The sequence below is a fragment of the Nanorana parkeri genome, unplaced genomic scaffold (genome assembly GCF_000935625.1).
Source record: "Nanorana parkeri isolate BGI_ZX_2015 unplaced genomic scaffold, ASM93562v1 scaffold246, whole genome shotgun sequence".
Lineage (NCBI taxonomy): Eukaryota > Metazoa > Chordata > Amphibia > Anura > Dicroglossidae > Nanorana > Nanorana parkeri.
Window position 1 is genome coordinate 942607 of NW_017306514.1, and position 20724 is coordinate 963330.

At 42.6% G+C, this 20724-nt stretch overlaps 1 protein-coding gene across 2 annotated transcripts in view; it reads right to left on the bottom strand.

Moving 5' to 3' along the window:
* Positions 1-15033, bottom strand: part of ROR2 (receptor tyrosine kinase like orphan receptor 2) — a 137524-nt gene extending 122491 nt beyond the window's left edge. For both annotated transcript variants that reach the window (XM_018556684.1, XM_018556683.1), the window contains exon 1: positions 14758-15033. In XM_018556684.1, the coding sequence (XP_018412186.1) occupies positions 14758-14842 (85 nt within the window). In that variant the 5' untranslated portion in view covers positions 14843-15033. The remainder of the gene's footprint in view (positions 1-14757) is intronic.
* Positions 15034-20724: the final 5691 nt, after the last annotated feature.

Sequence of the window (20724 nt, forward strand, 5' to 3'; positions counted from 1 at the left end):
TTTCACGGTCGCACGCAATCTGTAAAATGGGCATGTTGGGTATCGTTTTACTCGTTGTAACCTCATCTTTTATATTTCATTAAAAAAATGGGTAATTTGTTGTGTTTTGGGGCATTTAATTAAATTTGTCACTAAATTTTGGGGTTTAATAAGGAGTTGCGCTAATATTGCGCAACGTAAAAATTTTCAACTACCACCATTTTATTCTATAGGGTCTTGGCATTCAGAAAATATATAATGTTGGGGGGTTTTACGTCATTTTCAGGCCTAAAATGTGGAATTTAACATGGGTGCAAAAATGGAAAAAAGGGCCTCAGTCATGAAGGGGTTAAATAAGATATAAAATATAATATAATTATATGTATGACAAAGGAAAGAAAGATCAGATGCAAATGTCCACCAAAAATGTATGCAGTTTAAACATAAATTGTGTGTCTGACTTCTTGTTTGTTTTTGTATTTTTTGTATCGCTTATTTAACAAAGTATTAATTAAACCGGGGTAGCCTAAGGATAAAAAAGACTAGCAGGATAGAAATATACCTCCCACTGTTCCCAATATATCCAGCAGACAAGAGGGAGACATACATAAGCATGAGCAAAGTGCATTGTTGAGCCCGTTCCAACTATATACAAACACCTTTCTAAAAATTCTCATACTAAAGGAAATCAAAAGAAACTTAACACAGAATTGCTAAGTTAAGTGAAACAGTAAGTCCAATATACAACAAGCAAATAGGAGTAAATCAAAGATTTTCCACCTGCTTTCTCTCTAGGTAAACATTTTGCACCGTAGAAAGAACTGTTACATAAATTCATCAAAATAATAAATTATCAAATAAAAAGCTAATACATGCAATTGAAACTAAAATATTAACTGCAGTAACCAATCAAATCACAGCTAGAGCAGGCTTAATACTATAATTGGTTATTTTGCCCCATTGATTTTCAGTGAGGCTCAGTATGCCCCATGTAAAACACCTATGCTAGATTCTCACCAAATGCGTGGAAGCTGTGCTGGCCACTTTCTTCAGAGCAGCCACAACACTAGACAAGACAAATTTGCCTTGATTTGAATGGGCTTAGTTCCTACCAGTGTATTGTGGTGGTGTGCCCTGAAAAAAGTAATGCATGCAGTACAACAGCATCGCACTGCTCTGTGCCCTTAGAACTTAATGAAATGTCACTCGTGACATTTCAATAAAGTTCCAACAAAAAAACTAACGGTGCATCAGCACTGTGTCTGGTAACGCACACCAGCAGCATTGTAGAACCGCGGCTGGTGTGAACCAGCCCTAAAACTTATAGAGAAAGCACCATCTTTAAGGTTGTAAGCCCTCACGGGCAGTGCCCTCCTTACCATCTTGTCTTGAATTGTATTGTAATTATAATGTCTTCCTTATATTGTAAAGCGCTGCGCAAACTGTTGGCGCTCTATAAATCCTGTATAATAATAATAATCTGTACCAGCTGAGATAAAGTGAACGTTTTTGCACATTATTTTAATGCAATATCTTCAGTTCTTTCATGTCGCCACATGCGGAATCATAGAAATATGTACTGAAGTCCCAATCTATGTGAATTCTTACTAAAGATATCGTTTTGAAACTACTGCTTATTAACTTATTTCTAATATTTTATTTAGTTTTATCCTATATTAGCTCTAGTTTCATGTACAGCCCATGAGACTATCAAAATATGTATTAAGACAGAATCAACAGCGCATCCTTTATAGCGACACAGAATATTCAATAGGGTTCACAGTTTAAAAAAAAGAAAATGTACTCTTGTAGAAACCGTGGGGAAAAGGTTTCTGAGAATGGCAAGAAGACTTAAAAGCATACATAAATATTGCTTCTCTTTTTGGCATTCCATGGTGCTTTTCAGCAAATAAGCTATGAGAATGAAAAAGACAAAAATAAAGATAATCTGTCACAAAGCTAGGCAACTGAAACTGAGCACATGATGAAAAAATGCATAAGGGTAGGTTATCTTTAGTGAAGCTACACATCGAAAATATCAGCAGATCCAGAAAATAAGTTAGCTGAATGTATATACAAATTTTGACTTTTCCTGTAGTCAAGCTTGACCTAATCTCTTCCTGCCTCCTACTTGTCTCCATGGCCTCAATGAATAATAGGGGAACCTGTGAGGTGGTAAGTGGGGTACCAAGATCAACTTTTACAGATAAAGCATACATAACTTCAGATAGTTACATACTTAGTCATTTTGAAAAAAAGACACAAGTCCAATTGAGTTCAACCTAGAGATATATAGAAGAAAAAAAAAGAGAAGAAAACCTAAACAGAAAGCTATGACCACAGCTACCCCCTGTTGATCCAGATGAAGGCAAAAAAAACCCTATAAAGCATGGTTCAATTTGCTCCAACAGGGGAAAAAATTACTTCCTGATCCCATAAGGCAATCGGATGTTCCCTGGATCAATAATCTCTGGTGCTTAATATACCTATAAGAACGCAATATCCAGTAATATCCTGTGCATTCAGATGGCTGTATCCCTGGTTCAAATTACATAATTAAAATTATTACATTTTGAAAAATAATGTATTCAACAGTGGTGTTTAACCCAACCATTTGTTAATTTAGACTTTTTACAGTCCAATTATACTAAATAGTCCTAAAAGTATTAACATGCGAGGAAAAAAAAGCTTGTTAATCAGGTTAAATTAAAGAAAAGTTCTAATTAACTCACTAGGAAACTCCATGACCCTCCTCAACCTGAACCGTAAAGGCAGAATAATTTGTAAAAGACCCAACAAGCAAGGAGCATTGTTTGTAAAGAGTCACGGGCATCTCAAGGTTTCCCCAGATGTGCTTTAAAATGTGTTGATTTTTGTCAACTAAAATCAGTCAGCAAAGCTTATTATCATTAAAAAAAACAGAAGATCTGTAATATTAACTCCTTATACAAGGCCCCAGTGAGCCGCATCCGTGCAAGAAGAAAGCACTTGACTTGTCCAGGTCTGACTTCAAACATTTTAGTGCTTAATGGAAAACTGTGGGAGGTGGGCTATTTTGTATTCATTGCCTTTTGTTCTCCCACTTACACTGAAATAATCTGCAAATGGGCTAAATGAGAGAAGGGCCTGGGACTGACAAACAACGCATCTTCTTTCACTGTGCTAATTCCTCACTGTTGTCTTCCTTTAAAAAGGTTTAACTGCTAGACTGAAAGCCTTGTGCCCTGCATAACCCTCAGACATACTTAGCCTAATAACAACTTCCTTTATTGAGTAACAACTCCAAAAGGGATAAACAACTTGAAATGTCTAGTCTGTTCCCTGGTCTTCAGGGAGCATAGGACTATGATTCAGACCCTACACTCCCACAAAACGCTTTGTTTGCAGATATGAAAACTTTACTGGCAGTGTTATAGTGACACTAAACTCAGGAGTTAAATCTTAAAAATGTATTCAAGTACCTTAACTATTAACAAAAATGTATCTTATTTGTGTATCACTCGGCTGGCTGTAGATCCTCAAATCATCTCTGAATTGGTGCTGACACTGTCCTTCCTTCTGGAGGGTGGCTACTTTTGTTCCCCGTGGTCCCTGTGTGTGCTGTAAAGTAGTCACCGCTCCAAGCTCACTCCTGTGATGGACTACAATCTCATGTTTAGATTACTAATTTGTATTGAGATTGTAGTCCCTCACAGGAGTGAGCTTGGAGCGGTGACTACTTTACAGCACACACAGGGACCACGGGGAACAAAAGTAGCCACCCTCCAGTTTAGTGTCACTTTAAATGTAAATATCCAAATATTGTATGCCTTTAGGTAAATACGCAGCAGGAGGCAAATCGGTCATGAAAAACTACCATGGCTGCCACTGCAGACCTCATTTTGAAAATGCTAGTGGCTGTTATATAAACAGTAGTTAGAAAGTCTTTATCTGCATATCCATATCTGGGTCAACTAGAGAATACTCAAGCAAGCAAGTCAGAAGCATACCCAGGCAACTAGCATTTTCTGAAAAGAGAACTCAACAATGGCAGCATAGTTCTCCCATGACAGCTGCATTCACTATTTTGCATTGCGGTAACACACAGATGTGAATACTCTGTGTGTAGTGGCTCATAGGACAGGTTTCCGTGAGTTGAGGCTGCTTGAAAGCTCATTCAAAATGCACAACATATCTCAATGAAAATGCGGCAAGGCTCCCATACAGATACTGTATATACATATATGTTCTGCCATTAATTAGCTTGTGTATGATACAAACAATACTCCATTGTTCAATCAATATGCACCTGGCTGTTAAACAGTTAAAAAGTAATCTATAGATGTACAATGGCCAAATGTGTCTCTGACACAACCACTTCTATGGAATGCATACAATCTGGACTGCAGAAACACATTCATGGCCAAATCTGATTGAGTGATTAAAAACCCCAAATATGACAATGACTTTAAAAAGGTTCTAAGATGACTACGGAGATAAAATGCAGACAACTTTAAAAGTTTTCTCCAGCAGCTTAGAAATCCTCAAGTCTTGGCACACTCTCCTCTGCAAATGTTGACACTTCCTTGCAGTTTCTAGGGTTGACCCCACTCCCCTTAACTTCCAGACCTTGTTATTGGCGTAACCCTTTTACCATCACATATGCACAATATCTACGTGTTGGTTACAATACACAATCAGAGTGAGCTTGGAGCGGTGGCTACTTTACAACACACACGGGGACCATGGGGAACAAAAGTAGCCACCCTCCAGAAGAAAGGACACCAATTTAGAGATGATTTGAGGATCTACACCCGAATGATATACAAATAAGATACAATTTTGTTAATAGTTAAGGTACAATAATGCATTTTTAAGATTTAACTCCTGAGCTTAGTTTTACTTTAGTATGGGATCAGGAGTCTGTCAGTCCAGCAGATTTTTTTAGAGCCAGCTCCATTAGCAAAACTAGAGAAAGCTTTGAAAGTTAGGTGCCAGCTAGAATTTGGCTACCTGACTCCTGAGATTTGTCCAGTCCCGAGTTATACCTTAGATATTGTGCCAGCAACATGGAAAATGCAAATCTGCAATATGCATTGTTCCCTAAGCCCTCGTTCACACCTGAACGTTTTGTAGCGCGTTCTACGCTCGACGAACGCTCTACAAAACGCTCAAAAATATAAATCCCATTGTATTCAATGGTCTCGTTACCACCTTGGCGTATTTCCGTCCGTCCCTAACGCGCTACAAAACGGCCCACGCCTGAAAAGGTCCAGGTACTACTTTGTTTTGTTGCGCGTTTCCATTGGGATACAGCGAATCGTGGTAAAAAAACCGCGCGACAGACGCGTATATGCAATACGCCTAGGTGTGAACGAGACCTTAATGAGTTGGATGGTTGGCGCCCAACCAGACAGTTCATATCATATCAGATTTTTCGCATTACCAGCCAAAAGGCCAAAACTGCTGAAGATCAAAACACCCATATCGCATAGGAAGAAATCTGTGACCTCATGGTCTTGCGTATCAACATGGTTTGTCCTAACTGGTTTAAGATCCGCTCATGTATGGCCAGCTAGAGGTGCCTCAAACACATATTTGTTTTCACAGTCACTCGTTATTGGCTAACAATCAACAGTGTACTGAAACAGGAACTCCTTTCTTTGCTTGTTGCCAATGAAAAGGCTGCCAGTTTTGTAATTAGCAATGAAATTCATTTCCATACAAATGACAGTGATGATTAACACATACCAAAGGGCAATAGAAATGCAAGTTTCCTGCAAGCAGTTAAGCATTAGTTAATGTGATTAATGCTCCCCTACTGTCATCCAGTTGTTTACTACCCTACCTCCACACATCAGTCACATGACATTTACAAGCAAGAACAATGTCCCAGTCTTTGTTTTATACCACAAAACCCTGGCTCTAAACAATAGTATGCAGACTTTTAAAATGATTATTTAAAAAGGGAAAGATCACATATACAGACAGTTGAACTATTACCAGCTGCACACACATAATGTTCAGAAAACTGAGGCTGCTGCTTGGGACACTCCAACCCAAACACCCAACATTCAAATTCCTAGTTCTTCTGTTAACCCTATGTTTGCACACAAACTTTAAAAAAGCACTGAATTTATTTTACTGATGACGACCTTACCATGGCCAAGAGTCAGACCATGTAAAAGGTTTTATGGAGATAGATTTGTCTTCATACCAAAGAAATACTGAAACTTCCATTACTGATTTCCATCTGACAACGCTACTATCTGACTGCTATGGTGACACACTAAGTTCAGTCGATACTGGCCTGGAATATGTATTCGGATAAAGTCAAATGTACTTATCTACATACTTGTTCCACATCAGTAATACAAAGTATTAAAGCCAGAGGTCAGCATGGCAGCCAACTTGCATTGGGCAGCCTCCATTTTTATTCCAGGTTCCTTTAAGCAACGAAACGGTAAAAAAACTGTATCAACCGGTGTTATGTAATTTATAACTTACCTGCTTCTTTCAAAGTAATAAGAATGAATGGGTAAGATGTTTAAATAACATACCAATGTTCTAGGAATCCAACAAACCTTGTGGATACTACCGATTGAAGGTGGCCACATATGGCTCAATGTTTGTTAACATAATTTGTAGGCTAAGATTGATACTGAGCATGTCTAAATGTCAAATGCAGAGATTTCCCCAAGATTTCATAAGATCTCATAGATCAATTAAAAAAGGCCACCCCGTTTCCTGAATATATGCTGAAATTAAATGTCTGTTGTATCACACCAACAAGCTTCAAAACATGCTGACTTTAATAATCCCAGGCAGAGCTGTAATTTCCCACCACAATCACTTAGAGACCTTATGGTCAGCTGTATTGCTTTATTCTATTTGTGGGTATATGAATTTTAAGTGATCTGTAATCAGTCTGTTCAGGACAAACAAATGACTTTGTGCATGACAGCCCAACATGAAAGAGATATAATGTTTCACTTCCTGCCTTGCACTCCCAACTTTACTACATCCATGGACACACGCTCGATAGAAGAGTGCCGTTATGCAGTACATTTCACTAGTAAAGTAATAAATAAATTAGCTCTAACAAGAACAGAAACCTCCTAATACAGCTTGCTGGTTTGTGTAACATTATAGCAAAGATAATAAAATAATTAGAGCTGGTTCTCACCAAAAATTGTTACTCAGTCTGGCCTAAAAAGTAATCAGAATTGCATGGTGGATAATCAGAAAACTGAACAAATAACACATTATTTTAGAGATGATTGTACATATCCACTATGCACATCTATACGGCACCATGTGAGTCTGGGAAAATATGGCACGCCAAAGTCCGATAGCCAACCTGGTCAGATCAGCAACTAAAGTAGGCCATACATCCTTTTCTTATCTGTGATATCTTTTCCTAGTCGAATTCACCTTTTGTGTCATATGGCTACAGATAAAATGGAAATCCACCACCAAGTCGACCTGATTATCTCAAAACAAGCATTACTGTCATATGGCTGCAGGCCTACGGCTAATATGCAAATCCAAAACCAAGTTGGCCTGATCATCCCAAGACAAGCATTACCGTTATATGGTTACAGATAACATGGAGATGCAAAACCAAGTTGGCCTGAACATCCCAAGACAAGCATTACCGTTATATGGTTACAGATAACATGGAGATTCAAAACCAAGTTGGCCTGAACATCCCAAGACAAGCATTATCGTTATATGGTTACAGATAACATGGAGATTCAAAACCAAGTTGGCCTGATCATCCCAAGACAAGAATTACCGCTATATGGTTACAGATAACATGGAGATCCAAAACCAAGTTGGCCTGATCATCCCAAGGCAAGAATTACCGCTATATGGTTACAGATAACATGGAGATCCAAAACCAAGTTGGCCTGATCATCCCAAGGCAAGAATTACTGCTATATGGTTACAGCAAATATGGAAATCCAAAACCAAGTTGGCCGGATCATCCCACAATAAGCATCTTGATAAAATAAATTATTTAACTATGAAACATTGATTTATCACTGAACATAGCTAGTAGGTGTGCAACACCATTTTGAAGGCAGCCATACATAAAAAGATTGACCTTTCTGTATAGACAGATACTGGCTTTCCAAGCCAAAGCATATGTACTTAGACAATAAATCACCAGATTGCTGAATGTGATATAAGAGGGTTTTATACGCATACAGTATGTCTCTAATGAACAATTGTGTTACTGCCCCTGTTGAACAACAAAAATTGATACTGTCAGATGTGGCCAATACCATGCATGATAAAATTTGTTGCCTGTGTCCATTGAAACCAGAAAATAAAATGCTATGCGGCCTGCTTAAGGGCTTGTTCACACGACATCCGGATTGTGTCCGGACCAGAACCGTGCGCTCCTGCACCCAAAATGCATAACAATGTATCCATATGTGTTTTATGCTACAGTTCTCACGTGCGCAGTCCGTTCCGGTCCGGGCAGAGAAAATACTGCATGTCACATTTGTCCGGTCCGGAAACGGACCGGAAATGCACGAACGCGTCAAAAACGCATTGCACTGCGTCTGCAAATCTGCTCCAGATCTGGACCAGAAAATGGTGTGAACAAGCCCTTAAACATGGATAATCGTATCACATAAAGAATTATGTAAGTAAGTTCTTTGCATTATTTGTGAATAAAGGGAACATTGTTACGGAAAAACTCTAATACACTAATTTAGTTTCTGGAAGTCAAGGGCTCAGGAACATTGACCACCATCATTAAGTCAATTTAAGATAAGTAAAGTGCCTTTTAAAGCAAAATATAAATGCAACAAAAGCTTGACTTGAGCAGAACTGACATACAAAGGGAAAATGTGCTTCTTACACACAGTGATAAAGATCTCTTGGGTGATTTTATCCTAAAAGCTGAGTAATAAATATCTTAAAAGTGAGGTCACCTAAAGCAGATTACACAAAAGCCCATCACCGTGTGTGTAAACCCAAGGACATTCTTTTTATCAAAGGAAGCAAGCAGGACAGCTCTGTGACACCATTCATGACTTTCATCTTGTTTCCCATAGTTCTTATTTCACAATCCGCAATTTTTTTTTTCTAAATTTCCTTCGAGTTTTTGCTGACTTGATAATGTGTTAACTGTTTCAGGAAAAAGAGTGCCGCATGGAAAATATCGTGTCCAATTCTGGAGCAGGCCACATTTTAGGAAATGCTGTAATTGTAGACATGCACAGTATGATTTTCCATCCCAAACAACAACGTACATCTGTAAAACATTATACAGTTTTCAGCTGGTTAGATGACAATGTCTGTGACCATCATTAAGGTGCGAAAATATGAACCAACTCCTGCAGTCAATGCATATCTGCAAAATCTAATCAGTGTATGCATCTAATCCTGCTGTCCACAATCCAGACGTTCAGATCCCTTGATAAGGAACATTTGGATTTTTCAGGTATCGTTAGATATTTGCTAAGTTTTGCCCACACAGGTGCTATGTTTTACAGCCAGGTCTTCTGGTTTATGATTGACTAACGCCAGGTCACACACATTTTACTCGATTATACAGATTATACTGATTATACAATGTCTTTTAGGATTACCAACAACATTACAAAGCTAGAGCCTCTCAGACTGGATACAAATTGTGTGGATTATGGGTAAATCTTAAGAAGATTGTACTCTCACAGCAGGGTATACATGGTTATATTTTCTACTTCAACCTGCGGGCTGAACGAAGAAGAGATTCCTCCATCAACGCTTACGATCATGGATGGAGGAATCCCCCTGGTGTTTTGCATTGTATTCTTACAGCGCCCGCTGGTTGTCAAAATACCCAAATAGAGCTTGCAGCTGATTGGCTGTGAACTCCATTCGGCCAAGAATTATCCAACTTTCTGCGTCAATCAGCTGATCAAGGGATGCCAGCTGGAAAGGTGGCACCCACTGTGCGCATTTTCATCAATAACTGACAAAATTTGCACCGTTTGTAGCCTCCTTAATTGATTTACCTGCAAAAGGGTTGTAATTCTGTTCAGCCAATATTGTAATGCAAATAACCCAGCCAATCAATGCAATTTTGGGTCTGAACTGCCCTGCAGGCTACCTTGCAGCTTAGCTGGGTCCAGGGATCACTCCAGGCTGCTGATGAGATTTTTTTGGACTGTTCATGCGTAGCTTTCCTTTGTAGGGATTTTATTTATGATGATCTCAGAGCAGCCTTCCTCAACCAGGCACCCTGGGGTGCCTTCTGCCTACCTCAGGTGTGCCTTCAAATTTTTGCATAGTGTCATGCCTTTTCATGGTGCAGAAAGGCTTCTGATGTGCATAGGGCTCCTGATGTAAAGGGGGAACTCTGATGTGAAAGGGGGGCCTCTGATGTGAAGAGGGGGCCTCTGATGTGAAGAGGGGGCCTCTTATGTGAAGAGGGGGCCTCTGAAGCGAAGAGAGGGCCTCTGATGTGTAGAGGGGGCCTCTGATGTGTAGAGGGGGCCTCTGATGTGAAGTGGGGGCTTGTAAAGTGAAGGGGGACTCTAATGTGAAAGAGGGGGACTCTGATGTGAAGAGGGGGGCTTGTAATGTGAAGGACTCTGATGTGAAGAGGGGGACTTGTAATGTGAGGGGCGGACTCTAATGTGAAAGAGGGGGACTCTGATGTGAAGAGGGGGGCTTGTAATGTGAAGGACTCTGATGTGAAGAGGGGGACTTGTAATGTGAAGGGCGGACTCTAGTGTTAAAGAGGAGGACCCTGATGAGAAGAGGGGGGCTTGTAATGTGAAGGACTCTGATGTGAAGAGGGGGACTTGTAATGTGAAGGGGGGACTCTGATGTGAAAGAGGGGGACTCTGATGTAAAAGGGGGGGCTTTTCATGTAAAGGGGGGACTCCTGATGTAAAAGGTAAGATTCTGATGTAAAAGGAGGACTCTGATGTAAAGGGGGCTCCTAATTAAAAGGCAACCCCATTTTTAGTGTGTTTTTGATTTGTGTACCTTCTCAAAATTCATACCAGATCCCTATCTGGGATAAGGATCTGTTATGGATTTTGGATATGGCACATGTTGTTTTTTACATTTTACACTCGGTTGCCCTTAAGATTTTGAAAACTTTAAAGGGTGCCAAGATTTAAAACATGTTAAGAAACTCTGTCTTAGAGCACCAGACACCACACTGAAGTCCTCGGTTTGAAGATTTGGTTAGATAGATAAATAAGACAATGACCCTTGTCCAATTTACTCAACAAAAGAACCCACCCCTTTCTTACTCAGAGATATTCAAATAACAGAATCATCGGAGAAATCCCATTCCCCAAGAAATCGATTCCCTTATAAAGTTCTCCAAACCACTGCTTTATTATTCCAGTTCTAGATAACGATAACTAGCAGTGACTTCAAGCAAAACAAATGTATCAGTCAGACAGTTTATCAACTTCTCCAAAGCTGTCTGAGGATCCGTAGGGTAACTTTATGCACACCTGGAATGCATTTGTTAAAGCAATTGTGTTGTGTTTGTCCTTTGTGCGGAAGAGCCCTATGGATTTCCTTGCATGAACATTTCAAAACTGCTTCTCAACTTTGCATGCGCGCAGGGCTATTAAATATGTAGGCCGATCCCGGCGGCTTAAATGGGCAGGTAATATTTAAACCCTGCAGAAACCGCAAGGCTTTTTTATTGCTTTTAAAATATAATTGTGACCTGCACTCTCAGCAGAGGTCAATGTAAATCAAAGAGGATAAAGGAAAGCTGTCCACAAAACTCAGATCAAATGTCCCACATCACACAAGAGGCAGCAGGACCTTTCTCTCCCCCTCCCCCAGGTAAAGCAACAAATGGCAGAGAGGCTGAAAGCCATGGGACCCTGGAGCTGAGCAACAGGAAGTGCACAATCTAAGCATCTGTCACCTCCTGGGGAGAGCTAAATGGATTAGAGCCTGACCAGGAGAAGAAAAGTCCTTTCAAAACATGCATTTGATTAACATGTCCACTCCAATATACAACATCACTTCTACTCCCCTGAGCTATGATCACAAATCCCCATGCACTTTTCAAATGTTTGAATTCCCAGGTCAGTGGGGTGGAAGGGGGGGGGGGGTGCCAAATAACAATCAAATAGACGAAATTGCTCAATGGATGGACATCAGTTTGACCCATCAGGGAACAAAATGGTTAAACAGAGGCTGGCCTGTATATGTGGTCTTACACAACAATATATGCCTATAGAGATCAGTAGGGGGTCTATTAGGTTTGCATAGCACTGGTCCACACTGGCCAGAACTACAATTCAATGGTGGGGAATGTAAGGGACAGATAGGACATTGCTGATAAGATTAGCACTATCTTCAATAGTCCCTTACGCGTGTTGGATGTCTCTAGGGTTATCTGGAACAATATACTAATGACCTTTCTGCAATCTCTTAAATGACCATGTCACTATATCACAAAGCATTACATATTAGGAGACAATACATTATATTCACCTCTAGAGAAGCAACAGATATCAAAAACCAAAGACAATGGCTATCACTCCGCAATGCAAACGGATGATCAGTTTCACTACAGCCAATCTAGTGCTGATCTAACGATCAATCACTCAAGAGTTCAGGTAACATTCAACTCTTAAGGTGCCCATACACCTTCCGATTATGGTACGAAACTTTTCGTCTGCTGATGGAACCGTTGTGCGATTGTCGTACGGCGGCCCCATCCTGCCCCGATTTATCGCAAGCTTCAATCAGCGGTAGTTAAAAAAAAACACCTGGACGAATAGCGTTAATCGACCACACGTATTTTCGTTTGCGCACGAGCAGTGTTAATCGTACGACTTTTGACGTACGGAAACGCCACCAACCTTGCGAAAATCGTACGATCGACTGAAGTTTCGGAACATGCAGGAAAGACAAAAGTCGTACGATTGTACAGTACTGGCGGTTGCACACTACCCATACACCTTACGATTGTCATACGAAAAGTCGATCGCATACGATTATCGTACGATAATCGTAAGGTGTATGGCCACCTTTAGGCCTAAATTTGAAAATGAAAGAGAGAAGCTGATTGGTTGCCATGCACAGCTGCTCCAGATTGTGTCTGCTCCAGTATTGATAAATTCCCTTCTGTGTGTTTTTTGTTGCTCTCTTTTTATGTTGGAGAGATTTCTCATCACTTCCTGTTCCCCCACCCATCACCGGGATAGGAAGTGAGCGGAAATCTCATTAGTGAGACCCAGGCAGCAGTTAAAACCATAGAGAGGTTCTAACCATCACCTCTACGAAAAAAAAAGATGGGCTTAAAAACAATACTTATGGTAATATTTCTGTTACCGGTAAGCCAGTGTCAGCCAATGTGACCAGCACACCTCTTAGGGCCCATATACACGAGTGGATGTTGGATATGCTCCATATAGCCACTGGTGTGCATTGTGTAGTGGTAGTGCGATACGTTGTTGCAACGCCTACCACTGTGTACCTTTTTTAACGAAGCATGACCTACTTTTTTTTTTAAAGAGCACCTCTACGCAGTGTATTGGTGTGAACTGAACTAATAGGACCTAAGGCAAGTTGTCTAGTCTACAACCCTGCCCAATGCATATGGTCTATATGGGTACAGGAAAAGCAATCAGGGCACTTATTGAAGTTCCCAGCTCAAACCAACCATCACATTACCCTTCCCACCCCTGGTCTACACACAGAGCTGCTCAGGACTCCTCCAGCAATCCAGCTCTATGAGGATCTATAAGCACAACCCAGATGTTACTCCTTGATCAGATTAAAAAATAGTTTTCCTACTGGAGCAAGAGGTACCAAAAGGGGAGAGTGTAACAAAGTGCAGGCATCCTGTTTCCCAACAGAAGCTTTTACTATATGGGAAAAGAGTGTGTCCATTATAGACATGTAGAGGGGCAGCCCAAGTGTGTGCAGTAGATGGAGGTCTGATCCATGCCAATCCCCCTTCCCCCATCCCTCCAATACAGGGGCTCCCTATAACACACATCTACCCTCACTAACTATATGGAGGGACATCCCAAGTGTGTGCAGTAGATGGAGGTCTGATCCATGCCAATCCCCCTTCCCCCACCCTTCCAATACAGGGCTACCTATAACACACATTTACCCTCACTCACTATATAAAAAAGCTCATGTCCATTATTGACCTCTATAAAGATATCCCAAGTGTGTGCAGTTGATCTGATCAGTGCCAACCATTCCCTCGGAGTACTTATAACAGTCGATCTACCCTAATTCACTATATAGAAGATCGTGTCCAGTATAGACCTGTGCAGTAGATAGACCTGTGCAGTAGATCGCAGGTCTGATCCGTGCCAGCCATTACCCCAATACCTATAACAGACGATCTACCATAACTCATATATAGGATCGTGTCCATTATAGACCTGTATAGTGGCATCCGAGGTGTGCACAGTAGATTGCAGGTCTGATCAGTGCCAGCCATCCCCCCAGTACCTATAACAGACGATCTACCCTAACTCATATAGGATCGTCTCCATTATAGACCTTTTATAGGGGCATCCGAGGTGTGTGCAGCACATCCCAGGTCTGATTAGTGCAAGACATTCCCCCAGTACCTAAAACAGACGATCTACCCTTTTTATATAGGATCGTGTCCATATTAGACCTGTATAGAGACATCCGAGGTGTGTGCATCGCAGGTCTGATCAGCACCAACCATTCCCCCAGCACCTATAACAGACGATCTACCCTAACTCATATATAGGATCGTGTCCATAATAATTATTAGAAAAAGCTTTCCCTACACACGCGTGCTGCTCTTCTTACCTGCAGCCCGAAGTGCCAGCAGTACCAGCAGGACACATGGCAGCCCCCCAGCCTGCCTCCAGGACATCCCGCCGTCAGATCGCATACTATGGCCAGCCGTAGATTGCTCACAGCATCCAAACGTCCTCACACAGTCCAGCGACTCCTTGCAAGTGATGTGGGCAGAATGTGGCGAAGAGAAGGGGCTGCCTGGCAGCCCCCGAGCCGCCCGCTGCTTCTCCTCCACCTCCTGTACAAAGAAGTCTTTGTCAGCCTGTTGGTCGCCTCACCTACTAGTATTCCCTCTACCTTTCCAGCTGTGCCTTATATCTACACTGTGCCACTGCACAACTTCTACAATGTTACAACGTCTACTCCAGTCTTTGGGTGTCCCAATATTAGCATCCTCGTCAGGTCCACATGAACAGAATAGGATGAGAAGGAAAAGTTAGAGCAGTCCTTCCTCAGAGAGTGGCAGACCTGCCCCTTGTGTGTCCCGCACAGGGAGAGGGGAGGTAGAGGGGCAGGCTCTTCTCCTTGTTCTCCCTGCACCCCCTGCCAACTGCACACTGACGTCACGCCAGGCCATGGAACCGCTGTCAAGCGTAGGATGCCATGGTGCCGCTGTGAGCGCCATCTGCTGGCCGCGCTGTTCTCTCAGGAAACGCCTCACCTCTGGTGGCACTGCAAGGTTCAGCATGCTCTCACATTCTAGTGGAGTGTCCCTCACTGCTAGTGACAGGCCCACCCTGGCAATGTGTTTTTCCCTGGAAATGTTTGTCTCTGGAAAATTCCTCAGGGTTGGCTTTACTATCAAATAGATTTTTCTGCATGTCAGAGATTTATAACTTATTAAAGGTCATTTCACTGACGAGCATAAGAAGTAAAAAGGAATTTATATTCCAGATGAAAGTGGCACTGTCACTAGATTAATAATAAGTTTAAAAAGTGCTGTGTGCAAAGGAAAGAAAGTGTATGCAAAACCCTAACAATGGAAATAACTAAAGCTGAACTCCATCTACAGAAATGTATGTATCCTTACACTGGTCCAGCTTGGCACACTGAGGGGAATTTATCAATAGTGGAGCAGGCAAAAACTGGAGCAACTGTGCATGGCGACCAATCAGCTTCTCTCTTCAGTTTGTTCAGTTAAGATTTGAAAATGAAATAGAGAAGCTGATTGGTTGCCATGCACAGCTGCTCCAGATTTTGTCTGCTCCAGTATTGATAAATTCCACTGACAGTAATTATATAGAAATATTTATACCTGGACTGCAGCTTTAAGGGGCCAGTCACACCATATCCAGTGCGTTCCGGTGCGGTTCAAGCCCAGAACGTACTGGATCGCATAGATCGAGCCGAGCAAGGTTCTGGGGCTGGAGGGGACGTGTCAATGGCACCGCAGACACGCCCCCCGCCCGCTGTGCATTCACCCGCACTGGAATGCGAGGTACAGGAATGTCCTCCATTCCAGTCCAGTGCGATTGGAAAAAATAGTGCATGCAACATTTTTCTCTGATCGCAGTGCATTGCATTTCTGTACTCCACTACATTCCTGTATCTTCACTGTGTATGGGGAGGGGCATGTCTGAGGTGCCATTGATATGAATGGCACCGGTACGCCCCCTCCCGCCCCAGAATGCTGCCCGGCTTGATCTATGCGACCCAGTGCGTTCTGGGCTTGAACTGCACCGGAACACACTGGATATGGTGTGACTGGGCCCTAAGGGCCCGTTCGCACCAGAATCTGGGGTGAATTGCAAGTCAACAGAGGTCTATTGACTTGCAATTGCAACCTCCGTTTTACATCCATTGCGCTGCGATGCATTTTTTTGTTTGTTTTGTTTTTCACATCTTTATTGTCAGGCACACATTCTGTCAGGTCAAACTCCACACTAGGTGTGTTTTCCTAAAATGCTTTGCATTGACATTCATTTATATGCGTTGCGTTGAGTCGCACTGAACAAAGTAGTGCATGTTCTACTTTTTTTACAGCGCATAGCAACGCACCTCAGCAGTGCGAACTGGCCTCATTCACACCCATTCATTTTGCGGTGCCCTTGCGTTGGCATCCGTTGAAAAACAAATGGCAACACAACACAATGGATCTGGTGTGAATGGGGACTAAAGAGCAGCTCCAGGATTTAAAAGAAAATGAACCCTTGCAATGGGGCTACACCCACACTGCAAGGTTTAACTGCTCTTTATAGTCTAGGGCAGTGATGGCGAACCTTTTTGAACCCGAGTGCCCAAATTGCGACGCAAAATCAAAGTGCCAGCGCTAAAAATAAGTTTAGTACTGTATTGCAGTTCGGCCGCTCGGGTTTAAGAAGCGTTCAACATCACTGCCTTAGGCCCCATTCACACCAAGCGACATACCTTACAAGCGGATCCGCGCGACTGTTCGGGGGCGACGTTCCAGCGACGATCGCGTGACCTTCACCGGTGGGCTGCATTCAAAAATAGAAAAATTGCTCAACTTCCGCGGGGAAAAAGGGGCCTGCTACAAGCGGCTCCCAGGGGGGAGGGGAAGGTTGTTTTGCACTCAGTAGGGGAGGGGGAAAGGCTGTGCGGCTCTCAAGTGGGATCCGAACGTCCTCTGTAGTCGGGCCGGTCACAATCAGGACCGATTAGACGGTCGCTCGCAGGGGGCCTCCCAGGGTCCTAGCGAGGAGGAAGCGGCCGTCTAATCTGCCTAGTTAGAGGCCGCTGCCTGATTGTAGCTGCCCTGGATCGCGTACTGAGGCGATCCGGGCCGATCGGATCTATTTCAATTAGTGGTCCTTGAACCTGGGCTCGCGTGCCAGCAGAGAGGGCCTCGCGTGCCCTCCCTGGCACGCGTGCCATAGGTTCGCCACCGCTGGTCTAGGGAGTGGGACTCAAATAAAAGAAATATAGTCATCCGCCATCCTGCCTGGCTGCTACACCGGTCCCCACAGCCTCTTCTTCCCTGGCTCCCACTGACATCATCATGTCTAATGCAGTTTATTCTCCTGCTTTAGACATGAGGACACCGAGAGACATTCCACAGCTAGAGCAGAGGGCGATAGAGGTGAGCAGTCACTGCCGCGGGACCTGCTGAGCATATTTTCTGTATTCCAGGCCCCAGACCAAAACGAGCAGTTAACCCATGCAGTGCTGGGGTAGCCCTACTATGAAAATAAAATAAAACAAAAACACAAAAAGGAACACGGGGTCATTCCACAAGATACAATTAGGAGCTAAATGCATTTCTGGCAGATCAACAGGTATTGCAAGACTTGCAGGGTGTTTAACACCTTGCCGCCAGCCCTTTAAAAGTTACTTAATGACAGAAGGCGGCGATGGGCTCCTGATCATGTGATCATGGTGGCAGCCAATTGCAGCGATCATGTAATCTGGAGCCCGTCTTCAGCTCCCAATCATAAACAGTAACTGGGAGCTGCCGGTGCTGGGAGCACACAGAGACGTTCATTCTCAGTAGGGATGCCCTTATACCAGTTTTTCGGTATTGAGTACAAGTACCGATATTTTTTTTCCCATACTCGCAGATACCAAAAACCGATACCGGAAGTCCCATTAAGGAACCCGGGCAGCGTGTAATGACTCTCCACCCGGCTTCCCGATTAGCAGGGAAGCCGTCTCCATGCTTCTTGTCACTAGGTCACGAGAAGGCATGGAGGCGGCTTTCTGGCCAATCAGGAAGCCGGGCGCCGTGTAGTCAACAGAGCAGTGAGTGAGTGAAGGAACAGTGAGCATATAATACTGGAGTAGTTGCCATTAAAGTGAACACTATGGTTTGCCCTTCAAGGTTTGCTTTAATGTATGTCTATGGGGAAAGTGACCCTGTCATCACAGGGTTAATTACAAGAATATGGCCAGCTTAGAAAAGAAGAGACGCCTCACTTATCTTTCAGGTGGCCCATGTCTTGATACTAGTATCGCTATCGGTGCATCACTAATTCTCAGGTTTTGCACATTTTTCTTTTCTTTGCACAAAGCACAAAAAGTTTTTGTTTTTTTTTAGCAATGTGACCTCAATCTGGAATTTAAAAAATCCTTTACTTGTTAGTGAAATTACTTTAAATAAGTTATAAATCATACTCTGAAATGCAGAAAAACTGTTTTATTGTAAAGCCAAGCCAACCCTGAGGTACTTTCCAGAGACAAACATTTCCATGGAAAAAAACATTCCAAATGTGGGACTGTCACTAGCAGTGAGGGATAATCTACTAGTATGTCAGAGCATGCTGAAACTTGCAGTCCCACAAGGAGTTGTCATGGTAATGATCTTTCCCTGATCTGGTTGCTATGGGTTATCATATTTTCTACATCACCATTGCATTCCATGATCATTTGTGTAAAAAGCCTTACAGCATTTATTTTAAGTCTGCTATAAGATTAAAGTGTATTCCTTAGAGTCATCAGAACTGTTTACTATCTGCGGCCGCATTAGAAAGATTTCCCATCACTTCCTGTTACAAAGACAAAACTGGAGAAGGTAGGAAACCTCTCCAAAGTAAGGAAAACGTTATTTAAGCCAGTTCTGTCAGGCGGCTCCATTGGAATATTTTGAATATAGATATACTTTATGGGCCAGATACATGGCACAATGCAGGGCTGTGCCACACCCAGACAGGAATGTAACAGAGATAACGCTACAGTTGCTTCTGCAGGGAGGCACAGCTCCTTCATTTCTAGTTAGAGCAAAACTGTACTATCCTTGAGTACAACAGGGCAAAGCAGTGGGTTTCCTTTATTACCCCCCTCCTGAGCAGCACATACCTATTTCCACACCATTACTTCTCCATTTAGCCACTGGGAGTAAAGAAAATACCCAGTATGTCTGAGTATGGAGGAGTATGTGACACACTCCGATTCCTCTCATGTGACAGTGCTGGTGCTTGATGATTGTAATAAACTCTGACACATTGTGATGATCATGATGATGTCTTAAGCCCCAAGGTCTTCTTCTCCTGCTTCCTGTGAGTGAACAGAGCAGTGAGGAAGTGGAGGAACAGTGAGGATATGCTACTGAGGAGGGAGCCATTAAAATTAACACTATGCTTTGCCCTGCAAAGTTTGCTTTAAAGTATGTCTATGGGGAAAGTGACCCTGTCATCACAGAGTCCCTTACAAAATAAAAGCCAGTCCGTATATGAAGAGGCACCTCACTTATCTTTCAGGTGGCCTATGTCTTTAAACAGTATAAAAGGAGTCCCCAGCACACGTTCAAGCTAGCCAGCAAAATAAATAAGCTACTACTCCGGTAAAAATTACAAAAATAAGTGGGAGCCACATTGCTGCATCAAGGCACTTCTGATAAGTATGGCCCTTATATACACTATCTGAATTCCCAACTATGGGAGACAGAGCAATGCAAAAACAGAGAGCAGGCTCACCTGGAGGCAGATCCATCCTCCTAAAAGGTACAGCCACACACCAAAATTCCATATATTACCTTAACGAGGCAGCTGAAGACCTGTCCGTGTCTTGAAATATAACCATTTCAAAGCCAGCGGGAGAAATCACTATGTGCTGTAGGAGGATCAGGTATTCATACCCCTAGAAGTGTGTAATATTTGCAGCGGCTAGGGAGCACTGAAGTGGCAACATTTCAAGACACAGAAAGCATAGTAGTGCCTCTTCTTTTAGAGTGCTCATCTCACTTTGTAACTGGCACTCTGGTGACAGAGTCACTTTAAGATATCTGTAGGGCTCTGCCCGTAACAATCCCCCCAAAGAATGAGAATGTCTACTGTTCCTCTAAACAAGGCAACTGTGCTTCTAAAAATCAAGAAATCCCACAAGAGGGAACCAGGAGTCAACTGCATTCAGCTCTGGCATACCACACCAGCCAATATCTGCATTATGAACCAAACTTTACTATAAGCCTCTTGAAAAAATAACATTTATGTATTGGCACCATAGCTTACTCCTCAAATACTCTCACAGATCTGACTGTTCGGGATAATTACTAGATTCCATTTCTGGGCCCAGAAACAGCCA